At 43.7% G+C, this 25,785-nt stretch overlaps 1 protein-coding gene across 1 annotated transcript in view; it reads right to left on the bottom strand.

Annotated features, from left to right (window-relative positions):
* The window catches only part of Rgl1 (ral guanine nucleotide dissociation stimulator like 1), a 248,957-nt gene that overhangs the window by 137,787 nt on the left and 85,385 nt on the right, over positions 1–25,785 (bottom strand). Inside the window, exon 2 of the mRNA XM_038349180.2 lies at positions 12,396–12,559. Coding sequence (XP_038205108.1) covers positions 12,396–12,527 — 132 coding nt within the window. The 5' untranslated portion in view covers positions 12,528–12,559. The remainder of the gene's footprint in view (positions 1–12,395; positions 12,560–25,785) is intronic.

Genomic DNA, 25,785 nt, shown 5'->3' with positions numbered 1-25,785 from the left:
AATCTGAGTGAACTAGAGAAGAGAAAAATTGGAAGCAATATTAATGACCCTGTGCTGTGTGCTGGCCTTTGTCTAATGTGTACACTGTGTGTCCATCTTTCTATAAGGGTATTAATATACACATCTCCTAGATTTTTTTAAAAGTTGAGACTTAAAGGATTAACTCCTGACCAAAGTTTACACAGCCAGAAGATGTCAGGACCACATTTAAACCCCATTGTGCTTAGACAGATAATCCATGGCGCTTTCCTCTTCATTCCTGACATACTGACTTCTGTCAGTGTTTGGAAGGAGCACGAGCTTGCTGAGCCAGAGAATGCGCTTTCACATATGTTATTCATCCATTCGCTTAACATATCAATGAAGTGCCTACTATGGGCTGTGCACTGCTATTGTTTATAAATGTACAGAAAATGAAGTTAAACAGAACACTAAATGCATAAGCATTCTGCCTATTAAGGCTGAGCTGAAGAATAGGAAGGGAGGAAGTAACATGAATCCATGGAATTTCTCCATTGTGAAAAATATATCTGCACTTATATATTTCATTATATGTATCAAAACAAATTAAGAAAAGCAGCAGCAAAAGGCTGAATTGGCCCCCTGGTTAAGGTGACAAGTGACGAATTACTGACTACATGGTTTTCATGGTCCTACAAGGACGAGAGTTTGGGCGAGTAGTGTGGGAAGACTTTATCAGGAAGCTATGTATTTGTTTACACAATAACACCAAGTGCGACGTGCAGGGATGAACACTTTGGTCTGTTCCCCTGTGTCTTCCCAGTCTTCTCCTTCAGGTCTTGTGGCTCTGAGGTTTGGGTCTGGCCCAGCAAAGCCTTCGCATCTTCCCTACTTTCCCTGCTTGCCGCAGGAAACAGCTGTCCACCCTCCACTCAGATTACTGGTCTCCGTGTGCACGCTTTAGACCAAGGGCTTGCCTACTCTGTTCCACGGAGCCTATGGTGGAATTCTCCTTGGAGCCCTCACTTCATTCCCGACAGCAGTCCTGCCACTTTGAACTTCTCTGGGGAAATGGTATTGCACCTGTGTGTTCGGACTTCTGGTTCTTTTTGCCTCCTCAACTCTCCCACACTCCCAATTAATTAGCCCTTAAAACCTTTTCCTCCTACCCTGATAAGCATGATCCCCCATCACAATGTTCCAGTCTCTTTTTCTGCCTTGTTTAACTGCCTGGGTCAACTTTACTCTGAGACAATTCAGATTTGTTCTGGCGTGGCATTTATCTTGCTGGAAATGAATGCTTGAGGCAACAATGCACAAGTTTGTAAGCACAGCCGCCCATGGGGGTCAACAGGGTGGGAGGAGCCCTCTGCTTACTGAGGATGCCTTCACCGGTTGTTTCTTTCACTGTTTCCACTATGTGCGTATGTTGTTGATTCTAGGAAATCCTGTCAAATTATAATGTTTCTATCATCAGTCAGCACAAGTCCCACAATGAAACTCAAGGCTCAGAGCCCTGGGTCTGTCCTTTTATGATGTCGGAGAACGCTTCCTATCCCGAGAGACAGAAATCGTCACTTTGACACACCAAGAGAGTTACGGATCTGCCCATGGCCTTGCTTATTTGTTCACTGTTTGTTCATTCAACAAAACAGCTCAACATTGTAAGGACACAGCTGTGAGCAAAGCAGTGCAGTGCCTCACGCTAGGAACTCGTCTGCTAGACAAGGGCGCAAACAAGCAAACCACAATTAAGACAACAGATATGCATTAAAGAAACAGCTCAGTGGAGAGGGACAGGGGACAGGGGAAGGAACGGAGGGGAGGACGGAAGGACGGAGACAGAAAAAGGAAAGGAGAGAGAGTGCTGTAGTGAAACATTCCCCACAGGCTCGTGTTCTCCAGCTGTGGAACCGCTTTGAAAGGTCATAAATTAGAACCTTTGGGAGGTGGAGCTAGCTTGAGAAAGTCTGTTACTAGAGGGTGGACCTGGAGGGTTACAGTCAAGCCCCACTTCCTGCCCCAGTCCACTCCTCCCTACTTTGTGACTGCGGAGGTGATATTGACCAGCTGCCTAACTCTTGGGCTGCCATAGTCAACAAACGGCTCCCACTGTCAACACGCTTTCCCTCCCTTCCTCCCATGATGCACTGTCTCTCCTCAAACTACGAGCCAAAAAGTCCTTGTTCCCTAAAGTTGCTTCTTTCAAAGTGTTTCATATAACTAATACAGGGAGAGGGGAGAGGGAGGGAGGGAGGGAGGGAGGGCGGGCAGGCAAGGGCACCTCTCCTTTGTTGAGACAGGGTAAGTCTGAGTCCTCCTGTCTCAGTTTCCTGAGTGCTAGGATACAGGCACCACAATGGGTGAGAATTGCAGTGTGGCACGTGGGGGAGGAGGGACCCAGTGAGGAGCCAGCATTCAGTAGAGAGACCAGCATGGTGTGCAGAGGTGTAGTGTTGCCAGCAAGGAGGCAACGTTTTGAAGAACGTTAACCCTTTCTCATGAGTATTCTTCCTTACCCCGACTCACCCAAAACTTGGCCTTTCTGAAAGTTTCTTCATTTAGGAAGTTTTCTAAGATTGCTAGAGCAGGCATTCTCATCCAGAAAACCATGAATGTGCGGGATGGCAGACTGTAGAGGAAGGGAGGCTAAGGAAGTCATGCAGACACTACGAACCTGAGCCTGAGCAGAATGGGGTCGGCACCAGCTACTCACTGCGGTGGGGAAAAGTACAGCCTTTCTAGTTTTTTGACCCAATATTTATAAGGCAGAGACAAATTTAAATAAGTCATCCCTTCCACACACTTGCCACTTCTGAGGAAAGACAAGTCAAGACAGAACAGGCTAATTTATTTATTTAACTACTTTCCAAATGTCTACAGGATACAGATCACTCTGTAAGCCCCGCATCCCATGCCCTGCCTCTTCATGGCTCCATGTCAAGGGTGTCCTGACATCATGGACTTCCTGATGAAGCAAAAGGAGATCCTGAAGTTTACTTCAGACACACTTTAAGAAGCACGCCTTTAATCCCAGCACTCGGGAGGCAGAGACAGGCAGATCTCTGAGTCCTAGGCCAGCCTGCTCTACAGAGGGAGTTCCAGACAGCTAGGAACTGCACAGGGAAACCCAGTCTCAAAAAAAAGAAAAGAAAAGGAAAGAATTGACGTGCTGAAAGAATTGTCTCAAACCCTTTTCTTAGAGTGAAGACATTCAAAGATGAATTATTTCAATAAACTGGTCACCATGCCCCCCCACTCCGTGCCTTTTATTTAAATTAAATTTACTAAGATTTCCATTATTTTTTACATAAAAATACAAAGATATGTACATGTCTGATATAGTGAAGGCAAGACTCAATCCAGGCCAGGGAGCCTAGCAGAGCAGGCTAAACTGATCCCAAGTCTACGATATATTTTAGGAGAAGCCCTCTATATAAGAATACTGGCTTGCTATGTCCTAGAAGGGTTTGCCTTTTCCCATTTAAATACCTGTCATGTGAGCAACCTAAATCAGCAGCTAGGATAAACTAAGGTTATAAGCCACAGAGGAGAGAACGCATCTGTTTGAATCCAGGAACACTGCTTCGAGAAACACATTGCTAAAGCTGGAGAGAAAGAAAGCCCGGGGATTCTGACACAGCCACATCTAGTTTGCCCCCATCCTAAAATAACTTGTGTACCTCAAGACAATGTCATTCAACTGGGTCCTGTTGTCTTCCTGAAAGATGACCGTCTGTGAATCTTAGGAAGGCTTCTCTCATCAGACACAAGCAAGGTGCAGCACACACACACACACACACACACGTTTACATCCACGTGCTCGTGAGCGCGTACACACACCACGCTCATGAAAGGAAGGAAGGAGAAGGAAAGGAGGAGGAAGTAGAAATTTAACCTATATATGGTTAAATAGAGGCAGAACCTTTGGGGGAAGATGAGAAATAAGTCATCAGAGCGGAGGCTCTGTGATTAAGAGAAAGAAAAACACTAGCTTGTACTCTCTGTCCTTTGCCAGGTACTGTCCTGAACCTTGTTAGGACTCACCATCATGCAAGCCACTGCCACATGCAGACCTGCAACCTTGGACCAGAACCATGAGCCTAAAACAAATCTTTTTCCAGTCGATGGCATTGTGATACCAGCAACAGGAAATGGCTGAGGACAGTGGCGCTCCTCCTCGACAGACGCAGTCAACAGCAAGATTCCATGTGCCATGGATCACATATGCGGCTCGGCTCTAAGAATCCCCACGCCGTAACTCAATTCTCACTGCAACCCTATCTCTGTGCCCAACTTACAGATGAGGAAATTAAGACACAGATAAAAGGATCTGCTGGGGTCATAGCCAGTGTGGCTGCAGAGTGAGGTTCGTCGTCTGCCCATGCATTTTTCTCTGTTCGGCAAGTGTTGGATGCCTACTATGTACCAGACACCAGATAATATTTATGTACCAGACACCAGATAATATTTGGTACAAATGAATATGGCAGAGGCCCTGCCTTGGAAGGCAGCGATGTACAAATACCTCTCAAGTGATGACAGAAAAACACAGGCATGTCACTAACCTGACCAGAGGGGTCAAGGATGACCTCCTTGAAGAAGCAATAAAAAGAGACTATATAATATTAATGTAAATTCAACCATAATGAAAGTTCGACTTCCTGAGTGTCTCCTTTGACTTTGGGCTGATGGGACATATCATGAAAAAAAATGAAGAAAACTGAAAAGCCATGAAGGATATATATTGGAGCTAGAGAAACTTCCTTGACTACAGATGCACGCCCATAGTGATAACTGCGCTTCAAGAACTGTGTTGTGAATGTTTCCATTCTATATATTATTACGATGGGTCGACATCTTTAAAACTCTCCCTGGCCATGAGAGACTGACCATGAGACCTCTCTCAGGGAAGCCAGTCAGTCACTAAAGGTAAAGGGCCCACAGCAAGTCTTCCACAGGTTAACCACTCCAGAACCACTTCTGTCTAGTAAAGAGATGCTATACCCAGTACTAATCATCCAGGCTGGATTCCAGGCAGCTAGACATCAGCCTAAAGCTCCCTGAAATTCTGCATGAGCCAATCCTAAGTGGTTCACCTGTTCTGCCTTGTTTGACAGCTCTAATTCCCCTACAGCAAGATTCTAAATCTTCTCTCCACTTGTTCCCCAAACACCACTGTCCCTCCCTACGGCCTTCAGTGGCATGCTTTACCTCCTGTGAGCAGGCAAGCTGGTTTCTTCCCCCCAAGGTCTTTCATGTCCCTCTTATGACCATTTCACACCCTGCTTATGACCACAAGTGACCTCCTAATAAAAGAGCACAAAACAAGGACAACTGATGTGCTTCTGGGTGGCTTTAATGTCCAAGGAAGGAACAGCCATTGAAGGGAACTGGTGAAACATGCACGCTCCAGTGTGGAGCAGAGCTCGGTTACACAGAAAAAGACTATAAAGAGCTGAGTGCTTCAGGCTGCCATTTACAAAGCCAGGATGTCAATAATAATGGATGTGTCCCCGAAGTTTGAACATGGAGATCCTAACTCCAGTGAGCATAGGAAGCAGGACCTTTGGAAGTCCTCAGGCTGCGAGGGTGAAGCCCTCACGAGCAGGGTGGATGGTCTTCTAAAGGAGACCCCAGAGGCTCTCCAGCTTCCCAGGCCCCATGGGGACACAGCAAAATGTCAGTTGTCTGTTACCTGGAAGAGGCCCCTTATGGGAATCCAAACAGCTTGACACACTGGTCGAGAACTTCCCACCTCCAGAACTGTAAGAACAAACTGCCTGTTATTTACAGCCTGGGTCGTCCGAGCTGCTATCTAATAGCTGCCTAACATGGAAAGTCAGAGGGCCAGTGATGTTGGAGTGGCTCCGATGGCCCATCAGTGTCTGCTTACAGGAGCTGCAGAGCCGTGCTCTCTGCCTACTCTGTGGTTTGTTAGGAGCTGAGGTTGCTGCCCGAGTTAGAACTGGCTCTAAGGTTAGAACAGGAAAGTAAGTATAGAATCAGGCAGGTTCTGAAGCTTATAGCGGCTCCACAAAGATCAAAGAGCAGAACTGGAGAGAGACTAACTGAACTTCAACCTTATCCTGCCCCTTCTCAGCTACCTATCTTAGGGCATGTGCTTTAATCTCTAATCTTCAAATTTCTTATGAATAAAATGAAGATTTCCTGGGGTTGTGATGCTTAAATATGAAAGCCCCAGACACAGTTTTTATTTATCCTTGATATTCACATTCATTCATAAATATTCATACAATATATTGTGATTATATTCTTTCCCCTCTCCCCGATTCTTCCCACTTTGCTACTCGTCTACCTTCACGTTCTTTCAAAACACAACAACAACAACAACAACAAAAGCCATCAAAAAAAATCACAGAGTCTCATTTGCCAGTCACAGTTCTCAATATAAAGGTGGTGTCAAGTCAATTATACTTTCTCTCCTTTACAGACTCCAGTGAATGTGCATTCAGTCTCGATACTCATTTCTCACTACTGATGCTGTCAACTTTACTCATCTCAGAACTCATGCTTCAAAGCACTTTATGCATTAATAACTTCCTAGCAAGTAAATTTTTGCCTCTTGGCCTCATATGGAAATGTTGGCAGACAGAAAAAGGAATTCCTAAGAATTGTATAGAAGAGTCGAGTTCTGCCATCAAACCCCAGCCTTTAAGTTCAACAAAGAGCTGGCTCCTCAGAATTTAACAACACACTCCCACTACTTGTCCAAACTGTCATCCAGCTTTTAAAAGATCCCCTTCTTCCTGTCCCTAGGATGAGTATGATTTAATCCCCGAAGCATGCATGATGAACACATTACTATTTCCTCCTCCAAGAACGTGATGTGTCAACGCAGGGCCTGGTCCCTGAGCTGGATAAAGAGAGAAAGGTCATGTCCTGTTTCCATTCAGGCTTCACTTTCACAGACTGTCTCTGCCCCCTAGCCACAGAGAATGGGGCCTATTTTGCTGGCCTCCTCATACATGCAAAAACTGAACACAGATAAGTCTAGTGTTTATACAAATCCAATAAAGAGTCAAGCAGCAATACCACAAAAATCTAATATAATAAGAAACCAAATCACTAGAACGTAATGCTACCTCAAAAATGTATCAAATGACTCTCCCACAAACACAAAAATGACAACATTTTGGTTTACATTACCATTTAGAGAAACAACATATGACCATTAAATCATGAAAAAATTCACTAGTCAGCCGAGTATTTATTTCAATCCGTGTCTAGCAGGATGCCAGTGCTTTGAGGTTTATAAACGAAGTAAAATTAAGATGGAAGGACACGGTCTCAAGGATAGACAGTCTTGCTGGTAAAAGAAAATTACCATCTTGCAAAAAAAGAACTGCCCCAAATAATCCCTAGTGTAACTTTGACTCGCACAGTGGAGACAGAGAAGAGAGCAGGTAGTGTAAGCAAGCGTGGTCTGGAAGCATTCTGGGCCATTCCACACAGGTCTAACAGAGACCTGCTGTAAAATAAACCTGACCAAGTTACCGCCATGCCTAAAGCCCTTCATTGACTCCCCAGGGACCACAGGATAGCTTTCAAACTTCTGGGTGAGGAGCATAGGCTTCTCATTACACAGTTACTCTCAGTTTCCTCTCTTGCCTCTCCTCTTCTGTCATAGGTGCTCAGGATTCTAGACTATTCTAACACCCCTCCTATGGAGAATCAATCTGATTCCCTGATAGAAGTCTTTATGTTGGGCTGAGTTCCACTTTTCTCTTAAAAATGCACTCCGGTGCCGCTAGCTATGATGCTTGCTTTCCCTGACGCCCACAGCCACACAGTGTACTAGGTTACGGTGTCTGCTCTCGGAATACTGGTGGGCATGTTCATTACAATATCTAACACACTGACCTTCAATTTTCAATTTACTGAATTAAGATGGAAAAATAACAAGTCAGTTTAATACACACACTAAAAAAGTTTGATAAAATAAAACATAATACCTTAAGCTTGGTGTGGTGGCACACACCTTTAATCCCAGTACTCAGGAGGCAGAGACAGGGGGATCTCTGTGAGTTCAAGATCAGCCTGGTCTACATATTGAGTTACAGGACAGTCAAGGCTATGTAGAGAGACCTGCCTCAGAAAAAATAAAATATCATTTTCAATACATTGATAAACTATCAAGAAATTCAGATCTCTCCAAAGCCAAAGCTTAGCTAGAAGTAGAACCCACAAAGATGGCACTGAGGTCAGCGACTATCCAGTAGAGGGCATTGGCCAAGTCAGGTAAAACTTTGCTTTTCTCTGTGATGTCTATTTAACTGTCAAGCTTCACTGGTACTTGTCATGGTACTGTACCTTCATTCAGAGTACCTGCCCCAACAGACATTATCCTCCACACCCCACATGCATGTGGGGCTTTGCTCTCCGCAATTAAATACAAACTAGTATAGGGCATGACACAAGCGAATTAAGGATCAGACGGGGATGGGGAGAGAAGTGGGGAGCGGGATAGGGACTACTGGGAGGAAAAGCTAAAACTAAGGGGGATTTGAGGGGTCTTAAACCTAATATCCTAAAATATATGCATTTTTTAATCTAAATGAAATCACCAAATAATGGGGAAGACAGAGCCACAAATGGACATCTCTTGTCACCAAGTGAAACTTCCAGTACCAGGCTACATCTAATCAAGCTCCTGGTCTAAGGGATCCCATGGCAACCTCCAAAGAACCCAGGCTATTGCCAAAGTGGATCTCCACAAACTGACAGTAGGACCCAATGGCTGAAGACAATACTTATACAATTCATTGAATATGATAAAGAGGTCAAGCTAGTGCCTACCTAGAGCCTTCACCTCTATGGACTAGTGTTCATGGTTCTGGAAAGTATTCTGCATGAAATCAAAGAAGGGTAAACACTAACCCAGTTACAAACCCTTTGATCTACAATGGTGATCTCCCTGCAAATTACACTGGTGTAATAATGGCACAAAGCTTGTGAGAGTAACCAACAATATCTGATTTGAGTTAATTCCACTCTATGAGATGGAACCCATACGCAATACTGCTTGGGTGACCAAGAACCTGAGACTAAATAGCCCAGGGACCGAGAGAAAAACCAAATGCTACTGTTCTGCTAAAGGAAGACAGTAATAAAATGATTCCTTATGACATTCTGCTGTATTCATAGATCAGCGTCTTGCTCAGCCATCATCAGAGAAGCTTCCTCCTGCAGCAGATGGGAACAGATACAGAGACCCACAGCCAGACATTAGGCAGTGAGAGACATTGGAATACTTAGATCAAAAGAAGATATCTCAGCACATCCCACATCATATCTCCATCAAATCCCTTCCCTTGGGGTTTAGGAAAATGCAGAAGAAAAGACAGAAAGAGTGTAAGAGCCAGAGGGATGGAGAACACCAGGGCAACAAGGCCTTCTAGACACAACAGGACCAATGCATACATGGTCTCGCAAAGACTGGGGTAGTATGTGCACAGGGCCTTCGTGGTTCTGCACCAGATGGGGTCCTAGAACTGAAAGTAAACACAAACCCTCATCCCTAGCACAGAAGCTATCTACAACTGAGAGCCACTCCAAGGAAACAAACCACTCATCAGGGTAGGCACCCAGCACTAGATGGCCAACACAAAGCAAACAAAACAGCACCTTTGGATGCCCCTTGTCTCATAATGTTAAGTCGGGGCTTTATGTTTTTTGAATCTTACAGGTCCTTTGCTTATCTACTATAGCTTCTAGTTTTGTGTTTTTATGGAAACTGTGTACGCATGAACGGTGTTCTCTGTGTCTATATGTGTTTTTTGTGCTTTTTCTAGTTGGTTGTTCTTTGACATTCCAATTTGTTTCATCTTAATTATGGTAATTATTATTCCTTAGATTCCTGATGACAGAAGGGTATGAATCTGGATGGGAGGAGAGGAAGCAACTGGGAGGAACAGACAGAGGGCAAACTGTAATCAGAATATATTATTTGAAAAAAAAAATCTATTTTCAATAAAATAAACAAAATGGCTTTCCATTGGCAATGCTATCAAAAGCAAATGGAAATCCTCCCTGGAGGAAATTTCTTTCATTCCCAAGAAAAATAAATTCAGCCAAAAACCACACCTTATGTGAGGGCAAACAGACAGAGCAGAGAATAGAATAATAAATGCACAGTTTTTGAATTAGAATTGGAACTTTAAAATCATTACACTTAATACTGTTAGAGAAAAACATTATGGAGTCTCCCTTGCCTCCCACCTGTATTACTGTATGTGTAAAAAAATCCAGGACAGGCTCCAAAGCTACAGAGAAACCCTGTCTCGAAAAACAAAAACAAAAACAAAAAAATCAAAGTCCCAGATGATCTTTACACAAACTAGTCTTAAGGAATTTTGAGGGATGCACTAATGCCTGCCACTAAATTGAAGGACAAGCTTGCTTACTTCCTGCTAACAGAAAGCAAGACTCCCAGATCAGTGTTCACATCCTGTGCAAGTATCTACTTAGGCCACCTCTGTCCCTCTTGAAGGAACCGGGACAAAGGAGCCAGAGCAAACATGTGCACGCTCTGGCTACAGCTTCTACTGAGCAGGAAAGTCCTTCATTGTCCTCCAGTATCGGGGAAACTGTGGCAACTAGAGCAAAATCTCAGCTCCTTTCCGGATCTTAACACATGGGACTTCAAAGAGAAAAATATGCTTAGGAAGTAAGAAGCAAATAGATAATGACACTTTGTAAAACAAAACTCAAGAAGGAACCTTTCAGAAGTAAAAACACAGGTTAGTGATTAGGATACAGACACACACACAATACAGTAATTCTAAACGAGGTTGGAGAGCATGAACAAAGAATGAAACAGAAAGTATGAATTGTATAGAACTCACAATGAAAGATATCAATTCGTGTATGTGTGTGTGTGTTTGTGTGTGTGTGTGTGTGTGTGTGTGTGTGTAGGAGAGAAAGAGAGACTTGCTATCTTGTAATTCTCAAAAAAGTCAATACTAATGGAAAAATAAAAGCAGGTTCAAGCTGTCAAGTGACATTCACACACAAAATAAACATATGGAATTAATAAAAATGTTTTATTTTTTAAAGCAGTCTCAGATAAGGCTGAGATGCCAAAAAATTGACAAGCAATTAAGAAAATTTTATTTTATATCAACTAGATTTGAAAAATTATAAAATCTATTAATCCTAAAAGTTGACAGGCATGTATAAAAGTGGAAATTTTGCATTCTATTGGTAGGAGCATAAATTGGTATCACCACTTTAGAAAAAAAATTGACAAGTTTTAAAATAAATAAGCCCCAAATGTCCTCAACAGGTATTAAAATGGAAAGTCTTACATATGGGCATGTGTAGCCTCAGCGCAGCAGAACCTTCCGAGGCCGTCTCCTTCCATCATCATCATTTGCATTGTTATATTGTGTTTATTATGAGCACCCTGCTGTTAGACACATGAGAAATAGTATTTCTGAACCTTGCAGCTGAGGCCCAGGCCCTGGAAGCTCCCAGGTTAGCCATCTGAAGACGCTCTTGTCTTCCCAGGACCATTTACCAAGCGTTCAGTGTTTTCCCTACACATTTCCATACCACATCAGCTGTTCTGAGGTTCTAGGTTGGCCTTCTCCCTGAGATGCTCTCTCCATCTGTGATATCCCAGCTTTCAGTTTAGCTCAGAGGAGTCAGGATGGGTAAATGCCAAGGTCAGTGAAGGGAGGTCTTCCCAAGCTCAGGTATCAACTCCATCCTCGTTTCCAATCTTCCTGTCACAGCCTCTCGTTCAGCTGTGCCCCAGGGAGGTGCTTCTTCCACACCTTGTCATTACTTATGAGCATATCCCAAACACACAACAGAAACAAAAGCCAAATATATCATTTCCACGAATCTCCCACTTTCTATCTTCTACACACAACACATACAAACACACATACACACACATACATAAACACAAGAGCACAAAGCACATACACATACAAACACACACACATACATACACACACACAAACACATGATACTAGCTTTTGTTGAGTCTTCAATAAAAGGCTTGAGAAAGAAGAAAATCCCAGAAGAGCAACCCTGGGAGAGAAAACAGGAAGAAGGCCTTCATCTGTACCAGGCGGTAACTGAGTTCACAGGGCAGGTTACTTGCATATCAACGCGAGTTATAATTTTATGTTTTGGCTCTTAGTGCTATTACCTCCTTTACCTTATTCACTGTGTCATCAATAATGCCCAGTGGACATATCTCTGGCTTACTATTTTCCAGTCTTAGCTGTGCCTGTGGCCCCTGACATATCTCTGGCTTACTGGTCTCCAGTCTTAGCTATGTTTGTGGCCCTGGACAGACTTTCAAGCTGGCCTGGGGTGTCAGCTGCACCAGGAATTTTCCAGAGTCAGTGGTGAGTAAATCCGTCATTGCACCAGCTCTGGCATTGGTCTTGCCTTACCTCCTCTGCCTTTAAAACTTCCCATATTCGAGCATGATCCTCCACCAGCCAGTGTCCTGTGTTCTCTACTTTTGTGGAAAGTTTGACTTTAGACACCACTTGAGTAGGCTCTCCCACAGATTTCCCGTCCATCTTGAAAGAGGCAAGCCGGAGGCATTACGGATCTGGTGGAAGAATAAAACACAAACTAGGTTAAAATCAAAAATAACATTTGAAAAGATAATGAAAGCAAATTACTGTGCTTGATTTTTGGGTAGTGAAACCACTGAAGACAATATAACAACAGACAGAACTCTTATGGCCATTTTTATATTTAAATATTTATTATTGGTATTTTAATGTAGGCTTCTGGAAGAATAGGGACACATCTTGATAATGGACAGTGATACAAACTTTACTATTAAAAGATTTTATTTTTAATTACATGGAAGGATCTGTGCACGTGGGTGCAAGTGCCCTTGAAGGCCAGTAGAGGGCATGAGACACCCTGGAGCTGGAGCTACAGCTGGAGCTTGAGTTGTGAGATGCCAGACATCAGTGCTAAGAACTGAACTTGGGTCCTCTGCAAGAACAGTATGGGCTCTTAACAGCAGAGCCATCTCTGTATCTCCTGTGATACAAATTTCATAAGATTTTTTTTAATCTGCTTATTATATCTCTTGTCATTTTGTCTGGACCCTGGTGAGTAAAAGTGGAAATGGGTGGGAGAAAAGGCAAGTCATAGTGGTCTTTTCATATTCTATATTTCCCTGACAGCTTGGAAGAAACATTGGCTAAAGCATTGGGAGTTTTACTCCTCAAACACCCTGGGCTGCTGTGCATGCGAAGCTATGTGTCAGGCACACACAAAATTCAGGAGATTTGTTCTCAAATCCTAAGGCCTTATGCTCCAGGGCAGTAAGGTTGCAAACAAGCTTTAATAGTGTGCATAGTACAATATAATGTGTTTAGTGCCACCAGAATGATGTTTCCAAACTTTGATGGAGGGCTGGGGGTAGCTGAGCAAACACTGAGTATACACTAGGCCCTGGATTAGAGGCCCAACACCAATAAATAAAAAGTAAAACAGAAATACCTCCAGTGGAAACAGAAGGAGGCAGGAGATTCTCTTCCAATGGAAGCAGAAGGAGGCAGGAGATTCTCCTCCAATGGAAGCAGAAGGAGGAAGGAGATTCTCCTCCAGTGGAAGCAGAAGGAGGAAGGAGATTCTCCTCCAATGGAAGCAGAAGGAGGCAGGAGATTCTCCTCCAGTGGAAACAGAAGGAGGCAGAAGAGTCTCCTTCAGTGGAAGCAGAAGGAGGCAGGAGATTCTCCTCCAATGGAAGCAGAAGGAGGCAGAAGAGTCTCCTCCAATGGAAGCAGAAGGAGGCAGGAGATTTTCCTCCAATGGAAGCAGAAGGAGGCAGGAGATTCTCCTCCAATGGAAGCAGAAGGAGGCAGGAGATTCTCCTCCAGTGGAAGCAGAAGGAGGCAGGAGATTCTCATTTGTGTTTATCAGCTACGTTGTCTTCATAGGCTCTGGGTTCAATGCTGGGGTCAAACAAGATCTTCCAATGGACCCTGATTCCAGGTCTCCTTCGGCTCTTGCCAGAATCTCATTACCCTGCTTCGGTGCCACACTGTCCTAACGAACGTTAATGCTTTCATTCAGGCTCACAGATATACCCTTCCTAGGGTGATTTTCACAAAAATCTTATCTGTCCATGATATTCTGCTTCTTAAATTCTTCTTGGAGAATTAAAAACTCCTCCACACAGCAGCTAAGGCTTTTGTGCCTGGTTCCTTTGGCCTCCCTTTTCTCACTCTGCACATGTGCCACTGACCACGGACTCACCACCTAGGCCATACTAGTTCAGCCATTTGAAGACACAAATGAGACTGGGCAGTGGTGGTGCATGTCTTTAATCCCAACACGCAGAGGCAGAAATGGAGGCACAGTGGGGAGTGGGGAGGGCAAGATCATCCTGGTCTACAGAGCAAGTTCCAGGACAGTCAGAGCTGTTACACACAGTAACTTGCCCCTCCCCTCCATAAAAAACAGAGGAAGAAAAGGAGAAGGAGAAGGAAGGAGAAGGAGGAGGGGGAGGAGGAGGAGGAGGAGGAGGAGGAGGAGAAGGAGGGGGAGGAGGAGGAGGAGAAGGAAGAAGGAGAAGGAAGGAGGAGGAGGAGGAGGAGAAGGAGGAGGAGGAGGAGGAGGAGAAGAAGAAGAAGAAAAGAAGAAGAAGAAGAAGAAGAAGAAGAAGAAGAAGAAGAAGAAGAAGAAGAAGAAGAAGAAGAAGAAGAAGAAGAAGAAAGAGAAGAAGAAGAAGAAGAAGAAGAGGAGGAGGAGAAGATAAATAGGAGAAGGAAAAGAGGAAGAGGAACAAGAAGAAACACATATGGATCCCAAAGACATCTAGTCATTCTAGCTTTTGTTTATGATCTGTTGGCTCTAGTCCACACCCCAAGAGATTTAATGGGGACCCTTTCTATGCACTGAGGGTACACATATGACTTTAACATATCTACTTGCTTTCAACCTCATTTCTACCTTCAAGTCCTTTAAGTATCTTGAGACTATAGATGTTTCCTATCCAAAGCAAGTAGATATAAATAAATATTAAATGAATTTCAACCAAATAATTTAGTAACTCATGATAATCTAGAAATCAAAAAGAGGCAGTATTTTGCTAATTCACATAATGAGTAATAAAGTCAAGTTATCTCCTCCTTAAACCTCAGTGGCTTGGTGAGTTAAATTCTTCATAATAAGGAAACAGTGCATATTCAGCATGTATTCCAAGTGTCTATATTGCAAGATGGAATTGATCATTAATTAAGAGCATGGTTTTTATGGCCCTAGCTTCAGGGAGTTGAGCATGTCTGCAAAAGGCAGGCCTTATGCTCATGGAACCTGATCCCAAGTAAGAGTAGACAGAGAAGTAAGACAGAGAGAGGGTCGGGATGACAACAGAGAAACAGAGACAAGTCTCTCTGCAGAGGAGTTCTTTCTCTACCTTAGAGCCTCGCATGCTCCATCTGGAAGCCATAGACAGCAAGACTGTTGGCTTGGAGAGAGCCACCATGAGTAGAATGATAACCCAGGTCATCATAAGTATTTAGAAACATGGAGCATGTAACGAGCTCGCTATAGGGATCAGGAAAATGCAACCTGCACAATTAAGAACGGACAGAGTTCCTCTGAGAGGACAAACTGATAAATGACGCTGACTCATGCGAGGAAATAAACAAGGCAGAGTTATGGGGAGGTTTCAAGCCAAGAAAAAGGAAATTAAAAATAAACAGGCAAAATGGAAATAGACCAGATTAGTGGGGAAGGAAATTCCATTGTTGTTACTGGAGATAATACTGTAAACAACAAATAATAAATCAAAACAAAGTGAGGAAGCTACACAAGATGGCTTTGGCTGCACTCTCCACATGCCATGGAAATGTAACTGGAAAAACGAGACAAATTACAAAATCTCAGAACAAACACTGTCCAGCTGTAAGCACGCTGCAAGCCAGCGACCCCACAGCGCCGACTCTGCTGTCTGCCACAGCTGCTCTCTCATCTCGGCCCTGTGGGTGACAGTTGGCCCATTTTCAGGGCTGAGACTGAACTCTCCTGTGAACTGGCTTCCCACAGGCTACTCCTTACCCTGTCTGGGGAAACATGCATTTCTGTGTTGGCAACAGTCCCTTAAAGCACCCTGCAGCCAAGGAGGGTCACAGAGAGGCAGTCAGCTCTTACACGATTGATTCTGCAAGTTTTGGAGATTCTCCACCCACCATCCCACCCCTGACAGTGGAGGTCTTTCCCACCCACCCCATTATCTACACTAGGTACGAGCCACTGGGCTCCATACATTCACACAAGTAACCTTATAAGGTGGTTGCCACTATTTTACCAGGGTGAAAAGTGAGAATCAGAGGGGCTAAGTATGTATTACACTACATACTACATAGGTTCCCAAGTTCATACCCCCCCCCACGCCACCCCACCTCCAGGTCGTTTAAGAAGGCATTGTCTCCATCCCCTCTCCTACTGTCACATCACTTCTGAAAGACCCTCTCCATCCCCTCTCATCCCTGCAGGAGTGCCCCCTGCTACCCTTGCCTGTGCACCAGGCTGACGTCAGTTTCTCTCTGACACAACAGCACCCCCTAGAGAGAGGCTCACACCCTGGCAGGACATAGGTAAGAGCAGGCTAGATGAAGAGGGAAATTTCACCGGCGATAGATTGATTATTCCTTTTCCTCTTCTCTGATTGGGGTAGGCTGTACAGATGTGTTACTGACAGTCTCTACTTAGTCACATGGAATCCCTTGCTCAAAGGAATCCCATATATTTGGCTGAATGCTTGGCTACCCCACACCCAAATTATACAGCCACTGACATACCTGTTCCTCTTTGAGGATAAAGTATTTTATACTTTTTATTTTTTCAAACTTATATTTTCTTTCAGCAATTAATGAGTTAGAATTCTCCTACTTATTCTCCTAAAGGCCAGCTAGTTTTCATGGCAGCCAGTTTTTGTAAACTGAGAACAGAAGGCATTGTGGCCTTTCTCCCGTGTGCTATATCTTAGAGTAATGTGCTATCCTCCTTCTTAAAACATAGGGTCAAAGGTTACAAACCAGCCTCCATACAGACATCACTGACAAGAACCATGAACAGCACCACATACATGTTGAAATCAACATAAAATTCAATGGCAATCTTCTTTTCTAGTTATGAATGAGTGCAAAATATCATAAACCTTATGAAAATCAGTTCTGAAAAAAGCTGTTACTCTAAAATCCCCAACACCCCCAAACAACCATTTTATCAAACTTCTGGATGGTCAGAGAATTCACAAGCTGGACCCAGGCCGGGGGAGGGGAGTAGAATGCTTTTCTAAAAAGCAAGTACATAATCAGAGAACACAGAAGCAATCTTTCTTCTGTTAGACATTAAAAAATAAAGTTTCTTGAGAAAAATGTCCTGCTGTCTCTACTGCAGGAAGCAGGGGAGTAAAATTAAAAACAGGAAAGCCAAGAGCAAGTGGAAGCAGGTGCTCCCAGATGACACAGACAAAGGATTCTCTCATCAGAAGTCACACCAGGGTTTCCAAGGTCATCTTGACTTCAAGTCCTGCAATTCTGACATCTCCACCGTGGCTAAACAATCTTGGTCTTTTAATTAGGGTTTTCCAGAGTTAAGTCAGATCCAAGGATCAGTCTAATCAAAATGTGTCAATTGAAGAAACTAATAGCAGATTAAAACTGGAGAGAGAGACAACTATCCTCAAAACAGGATTATCGCTAGAGAGAAAGATGCATTTCCTGGTAAGGGAATAGTTCTTATAACTGAAGTTTGTATTTTAATGTGTATAATGTTTATATAATTTTTATATTGTGGTATGCGAGCATGTGGCGTGTGGGCATGTGTACATGTGTATTTGTGTCCATATGCATGCATGCAGAGCCCAGAGAACGATGGTGTGCATCTCCCTCTATTGTGTATCATGTTATAGACTGAGATAGAGCAGTGGTTCTCAACCTTCTGATGTTGCGATCCTTTAATCCAGTTCCTCATGTTGTGGTGACCCCCCCCCACCATAAAAATATTCACTGCTACTTCATAACTGTTATTTTGATAGTGTTATGAATCATAATGTAAATATCTGATGTGCAGAATATCTATACACAACCCCTCCCCCAAAAGGGGTCATGACCCACAGGTTAAGAACCACTGAGGTAGTCTCTTACCTCACCACAGCCACAGCTCACCAATTCAGCTAGTCTAGCTAGGCAGGTAGCTCAGGCTTCCTCTCCCCACCATGCCCACCCAGCATGTCCATGGGTGCTGGAGACCAAACTCTACCCTCAGGCTCACTTGGCAGGTCCTTCCCCCTCTAAGCCTTCTCTCTGGCCCTTGTATATTCTTTTAAAATTACTCCTACCACTATATTTATAAATATACCATCTATACATAAAATCTTAATAATCTAGTGTTTCTTTTCCTTCAAAAATGCTTATTAACTAGAGATCATCACATTTTCCATGATATAATAATGGTCTGAACTAAAGGCTTCATACCTACATGACCATTAAGCACAAAAGTTAATGAGTGGAGGTTAATCTTAGAGACATAAATATCGAGTAGCAACCTGAAGACACAAAAAACTGCTATTATTAGTATCCCTGTCATTTGATAAAAATTATCTTTGATGACCATAGGAAGATAACCATCTTGAAATATGGCTTTAAGGTAAGTTCTAAGGCCTGATTGCACTCACAAATCTCTGTTTTATTAACTTCATGATAAACTTTGATAATCAGTCCATAGTTACTGAATTTCACTTTCTTTCTAGGGTAACTAACAGGGCATGAGACATCCTTCATCAATATCTCCTTTTCTTCTCCTCCCTCTTTTCTTTAAATGTGTTTGGAAGGGAAAAGAGTGTTCCCTATCGAGAGCCTTCCAGGGATACTCTGGTGGGTCTCGTCTTCCTTTATCAGAGCCAGGCTTCTCTTCTGCCCTACAGAGCCCATTACATGTATTAAGAGTACACGAGTTTCTCTTTGTGTCTCATATATTCTTAAGCTCTTTGCTTCTACATGAAAAAAATCTTTTAATTTCCAAATTCAACTACAGATTCATCTTGAAAATGTCTGGCATCCACCCTTCTCCACTCTCTTCCCAAGATTATTTGTCTTGTGTCTTTTCCACCCTCCTGCCCTTTCCTCCTCATCCTTCGTCCTGATGAGCTGAGGTCCTGTCCAGATAAGCCGGCTTGCTTATCTTTATCTTCTACTATCTCCAGCTCCCCCATCCATCGGGAACAGCCTGACTGCATTGCAGTCTGACTCACAGGTTCAGACCGAGTACCAAGAGCCACAGAAGACCTGAGCCTGGATAATGACTCAGTAGCTCGTCTTCTTTGTAACTCGGGGGCAGACCATTGTGCCTTTCTTAGCCTCGGCTTTCTCTTCTTAAATATGACATGAAGAAACTGCAGAGACCTCCTGTACGCACTACAGCTTGGATGCAAAGGTATCCTGACAGCCAGGAGCCAAAGAATACCACAAAGTCACACCGCACAACAAACCTCATACAAGAGATTGGGAGAGGAGAAACCAGGAGGGTGGCTGCCTCTGCTCGGGCGAGAAACAGCAGAGAACTGAATAGGATACAGGGCTTATAGAGAGCTTCTTAGGAAGGGAGGTGGAACTTTTCATGGTGGACCTTTCCACTGTGGAGATCGTTGGGATTTCATGTTCAGCGACTGGGTTTTTTATTCAGTAGGGTGAGGGCATGGTCCAGCAGTTAGAGCAGTTAGAGTAGTCTGTGGGTGGAACCTGGCAGTTAGAGGATCTTGGGGGAGGGGCCTGGCCACTTGTGTGGTTGGAAGGACTTACACCTCCAATTTACAAAATAATGCACTCATCTCCTCCATGAGTAGAAGCAAAACTAACATGAATTATTATTCTATATTAGCTGAAGGATTTATATTGATAAAGGATTTACATTGCTTACTATAAATAAGGATTTATATTGGGATTTGGCTCATCACATATATTTTGCTCACTCCCACACTATGCATTCACTATGCATGGTTAAAACAAGGAGCATGTCATTGCAGAGCAATGTTAAATAGCAGCTGCATTTGACGTAACATGATGGGTGTAGGTACGTCAGTTAGGAGGCATGGCAGCGACAGAGCCACAGAAGATCTTCCTTTTTGAAGTGTCAACTGCATTTCTGCCCTATAGAAGGCAGTTAGCCTACATTCTGTAGAGAGCTTTCAGCTTGCTTTGCTTTCCACAACTTTCTCTGACCTCTGCTGTCAGACTGCCAGCTCATCAAGAGCAAGACTGGGCATCAACTTAATATACTGCTTCAATTTCTAAAAAAACAACCAGCACCCTTTGGAAACACTTGTTTTTAATTAAAAGCATTTCACTGGAATAAAGGATTAAGCAGCTGCCATCAACGGTAAATTTTGGAATAAATTTCAATTATTGGACAACCAGTTTCAAAGGAATTTTTATTACATAAAGGTCTCACTGGGGACTGAGCAAGACTGCACAACAGAGTTTATGCAGCTAGAACCAACTCTGAGAGCATATGTCTCCAGTTAAATGCAAAACAAAATTTAAAAGTGTGAAGGATTTTTACTTAATCCAACTTTATTTTTAAAAACTATTTATTTTAATTTTATGTGTATGGATGTTTTGCTTGAATATATGTCTATGCACATGTGCGCAGTGCTGGAGGAACCAGAAGAGGGTATTGAATTTCCCCTAGAACTGGAGTTACTGAAAGTTGTGAGCTGTCATGTGGGTGCTGGGGACCAACCCGGTTCTCAGCAAGAACAAAAAGTGCTCTTAACTGCTGAGTCATCTCTCCAGCTCCTCAAGCTGAGAATTTCTAAAAGTGGATCCCATTGGACTTAAGGTTTTGTATATTTTTTCTGAGCACTGAGTATTTGGCAGAACTTCTTGATTTTTTTTTTTTTTAATAAAAGGAAAGAAACATCCAGACCTTGTTGTACCACCCTCGTGAAGCTCTCCAGAGAAAGGCTGCTGTGGGCAGGAATTCTTGCTGAGCACACTGCCAACCCCAGGCAACAGCTGGGCTCCTCCCTGTCTCCTCTCAGCGGGGCAATCTGGCAACAGGTCCAGGAGGCAGACTTGGAAAAGGACACTGAAGCACAGCTGATGCTGAGATCACAAAGACTCCTTCAGGGTTCTAGGACAGCAAGGGGAGTTCTAGCGGACGGTGTATTTTATAGCCTGATACCATCCAGCTCAGCTATGATGGACTATGTGCTTGAAAGCTGAAAATGAGACATAACTGCAAATCACATGACTGGCCCAGGCACGAATGTTTCCCAATTCTGTAGACTCTCATTTTAACTGGCTGAATGAAGGCAAAAGGCAAGAATCCTTAGGGGAGCAGACGCAGTACAACAGGGAGCAGGCTTTTTTCTGTACATGTTGAAATAAGAGCCATCCTTTTTGGTCTCAAAAGTTCTGACATGGACATGGACCACAGGACCACCCACCCCACAGACACTGGGCACATGGACCACAGGACCACCCACCCCACAGGCACTGGGCTATCTAGCAAGCGTCACCTCAGCAGCAAGAAGGCCTGAGCAGGAGCCCCATTTCCTATGTCATCGCCGGAGCTTTGCCTCCCAGCTCCTCACAGAGCCACTGTGCCACTCACATAATTGTGCCCTAAGATGTCAAAACTCTCAGCTCCAAGCAGGCAAGATGTTTCAGTAGGTAAAGAAAGAGACTTGCTGCCAAGCCTGATGACCTGACTCTGAGCCCTGGAACATACATAATGGAAGGAAAGAACCAACTTTGTCAAGTTGTCCTCTGATCTACACACACACATACACACCACACTAAATTGCACACACATGCACATACACACATTAAATAAGCAAAATGTTAAAACAACCTTTTAAATGTTAAAACCTGAGTTCCCAGGAACTGAGTCTTATAAAAACTTGAGAGGTGAGTTTATTTCTTTTGGGAGGTATGTAAGATCTCAAATGTGGCACTTGCTGGGGAAATGCTCAGATGATAGGTATTTGCCACACAAGCATAAGGACCTAATACAGATTCTTGGCACCAACCTAAAAAGCCAGGTATGGCCTTGGCGGTGTACATCTGTGAGCCCTCCGTGGAGGTAGAGTGGGTTGATCCCTGGAGCTCACTAGCCGGCCAGCCTAGTCAATGGGTACGCTCCAGACTCGGTGAGAGACTCTGTCTCCAAACATACCAGGAGAACGACTTCACCTGTGCTGGCATGCACACACACAAACACACACACACACACACACACAAATACTCATACATACACAATCTAAAATGTTGGATTCTGTGGTGGAAATGTTCACCAGTTAATGCACAGAACTGTTTTGATTAATCTTCCAGTAAACTTCCCCTAACACTGTCCAGACTGAAGGCCCCGCCTGCACAGTCTTTCGTTTCCTATGAACAGAAGCTAAATCTATTTCATTACAGTCACGTTACTAGGCCATAGGAAGATGGTAGGTGTGGATGGGGACAGTCTCTTGTAAGAACCCTTCTGGGAGAGGCACAAGGAGGGAGCTGGTTCTCAAACAGCCCGTGTCTGTGCTCAGAACCTCCAGGTGGCACGCAGTAAATCATGTGCTGCTAACTGCAGCCCTCTTCATTTGATCTGACAACACTGTGCCCCACACACAGCACTCACTCACTAGCTTCCGATATGTGCTATTGAAATATCCAGTTAGTGATACCCAGGACCCGGCCATAAGATAATCACCAGCTCTAAGAAATGGCACTTGACAGAGAATCTCCATGTGAATGTGTTGATGCTTTCCTGACCCTGGCCCCAGAACAGGAATAAATCTAAGTAAGACTGGGTCCCGCAACCACCCAGAGAGGAGGTCTGAGATGTTCTGCTGGAGTAAGCTCATCTACTAACTTGGACTTTAAACTTTCTTGGTTTGGAGACTTCCATCTGATCTAACGTGGGAAGCCCATCCTCAATGGGATCAAAAATTCAACAACCGGGTAAATGCAGGAATGCTATACCACAATAAAATTAATAAGGGGAGCATCTATCAACGCTGCTGCTGAGCTTGCCTGTTGCCTAGGTCTTCTAAGGCTTTTGGCTCACGCCTCGCATGGCCAGGGCATGAAGAACACCAAAGAAGTTAATTTTGGCGCTCTCTCTCTCTCTCTCTCTCTCTCTCTCTGTGTGTGTGTGTGTGTGTGTGTGTGTGTGCATGTGTGTGTGTGTGTAAACATGCCACACTGAGGTTTTAGAATCAGAAGACAAATTTCTTTTAGGAGTCTGTTTCTCCTCCCGCCAGGGTTCCAGGAACTGAACTGAACTCAGCGTGCTGTGCAGAAGCATTTTACCCACTGAACCACCTCACCAAGGCCATAGCTTAACAGAATTCTTTCTTTTTTACATTTTTTAAAAAATTATGAATTTGCCATATATCATATCATGACATTTTCATCAGAAAATGCTATATCATTATTTGGTTTATGCTTTGCATATCTTGGAAATGCAGTCTCTCTTTGATGAGACTCTCATTTCTTTTAGTGAGCTGAACTAAGAATACTGCAACTTGGGCTGGAGAGATGGCTCAGTGGTTACCAGCACTGGCTGCTCTTCCAGAGGCCCTGATTTGGTTCCTAGCATCCACATGGTGACTCACAACTGTCCATACCTCCAATTCCGGGGAAACTGAAGCACTGTCTTGACCTCCAGGGGCACCAGGCATACACATGATACACAGTTATATGTACAGGCAAAACATCCATACACATAAATAAAAATAAATAAACCTTTAAAAATTAATACTGCAACTTTTTTCATCCTACAGGCTCTTTTTCCCTCTTACTTCAAGCCCTATGTGGACGTACTGTACTGTGGGGAATGTCCCCAGTGTTCTTGTGCATATTGGCAGAGAAATTGTAAAAATTTAATCTTTACAATCCATTAAAGACAAAATATATTGTTTTGAAGTACACAACAACAACAACCAAAGCCCCTTAAGTCTAAATGAAACAACCCAAAACTAAATTTGGTTCTCAAATTTTAAACAGATTGTCAAAATATGTTTGGAAAACCACTTTATAAAGGAAGAGTCGGGAATGTTTCAAGACTTCTGCCTATGGGGAAGGCTTGCTGGAATATATTAAACAGATATTGAATAAGAATTGAACTTTTTTTTTTTTAAAGCTGCACACATTCCCAGCAGGCCCATGCCTGGACTTCTCATCAGCTTTCAGTGTGGCACCAGCCAGCACCGTCCTCTCAAATGCTGCAGTAAATTATTTGTGCACATCTGCAGGACTGGTTAATCCTGGATTATGTTTTCACTAGGGTAAGGGCTTGGACAGATGTTGCTCTGGTCTAATTGGCCCATTTTATCTGCCCATTTTCCACATGCATACAGTATTTGATAACCAAACTGCAAAACGCCTCAGTTTCTATACAGCAAACGAGAAGCCAGTGGAATGTGGGGCTTGTCTCACCGTCCACTTGAAATGCATTCCAGGGTCTGTCTGAAGGGAAAGCCTTTCATTCCCCAGCACCGGTTCATTTCCTAGGTTGCAGTTTCTTTTCTTTCTGTTGGCTGCCACTCCTTAATCCTTACAGGACTGTGATGGTTAATCTCCACAGTCAGTTTGGCTGGGCTCTGACTCGCCATGGAGACACAGCTAGAGGCATGTCTGTGATGGTGTTTCAGAGCAGTTCAGTGGCAGAGGGCCCCAAGCTGAGTATGGGACCAAGAAGGGACCAAAGGGGAAGCCAGCTCCTCACTTACATTCACTCTGCTTCCTGACTGCGGACGTGATGTAACAGCCACCGCAAGCTCCCACCGCCATGCCTTCCCTGCCACGATGGACGTGTACCCTGAAACCATGAACTGAGACAAACCTTCATTCCCAGCATGCTTTTATCACAGTAACACAAAGACCTTTCCACCCCTCTTCAGTTTTCTCAGCACCACAGACTGACCTTACTATTCCCAGTAAACCAAAGTAAAACCAAAAGAGAACATTTCTGGATTCTAAATTCTGTTGTTGCAGTTGTTTTTGTTTTGTGTTTGTTTTTCAAAACGGTTCTCTGTAGCTTTGGAGCCTGTCCTGAATCTAGCTCTTGTAGACCACCTGGCCTTGAACTCCTGTCTCTGCTTCCTGAGTACTGGGATTAAAGGCGTGTGCCACCACTGCCCCAGCAATTCTAAATCTTAGCAGTAACTTTGTGAATATAGATTGATGTTAACTGTCCTGTTTCCTGGCTGCACCATCTGGCTTTCAGCTTCAAGAGGGCAAATATTCAGGGCCATGCTGAAGCTGCATCTAACAGTGTGCTGCACATGGGAGGGAAGGAGGAGATACGCCATTTCCTTAGCTACTGGCCAGTCCTTGCCCCAGGTGTGTACAAGACAGGGAAAACCAAAAAAAGTAAACAAGAGTGGTGAAGTCTCTTAAACATGATCAATGAGCAGTCCGCATGCATATAAGGAGGAGACATGTTTCCAGAAAGCAGGAGAGGTGCTGGAAGTTTCTACACAGACCACTCTCTACACTACAGAGCGATTCCTTCTTACAGAGAAACCAGAGCTCAGAGAACTCAAGTGACCTATCCAAGGTCAACAGCAGAGCCCAAATTTGAAAATAGATCTGTCTGACTCAAAACAATTCTATTCTTACACCACCTTTCTGTGACCTTCATTTGCCACAGAATTGTGGTTAATTTGGGGCTTTGAAAAGGAAACAATCAGCAAAGCGAGGAGCAGCCTACTGGAGAACAGAAAGCTTTGCCAACTACACATCAGAGAGAGGATTAATATCCAGGATACATAAAGAACGGGAACAATTAAACACCAAAAGA

The sequence above is a fragment of the Arvicola amphibius genome, chromosome 12 (assembly GCF_903992535.2).
Source record: "Arvicola amphibius chromosome 12, mArvAmp1.2, whole genome shotgun sequence".
Lineage (NCBI taxonomy): Eukaryota > Metazoa > Chordata > Mammalia > Rodentia > Cricetidae > Arvicola > Arvicola amphibius.
This window is presented reverse-complemented; position numbering and strand designations above follow the sequence as displayed.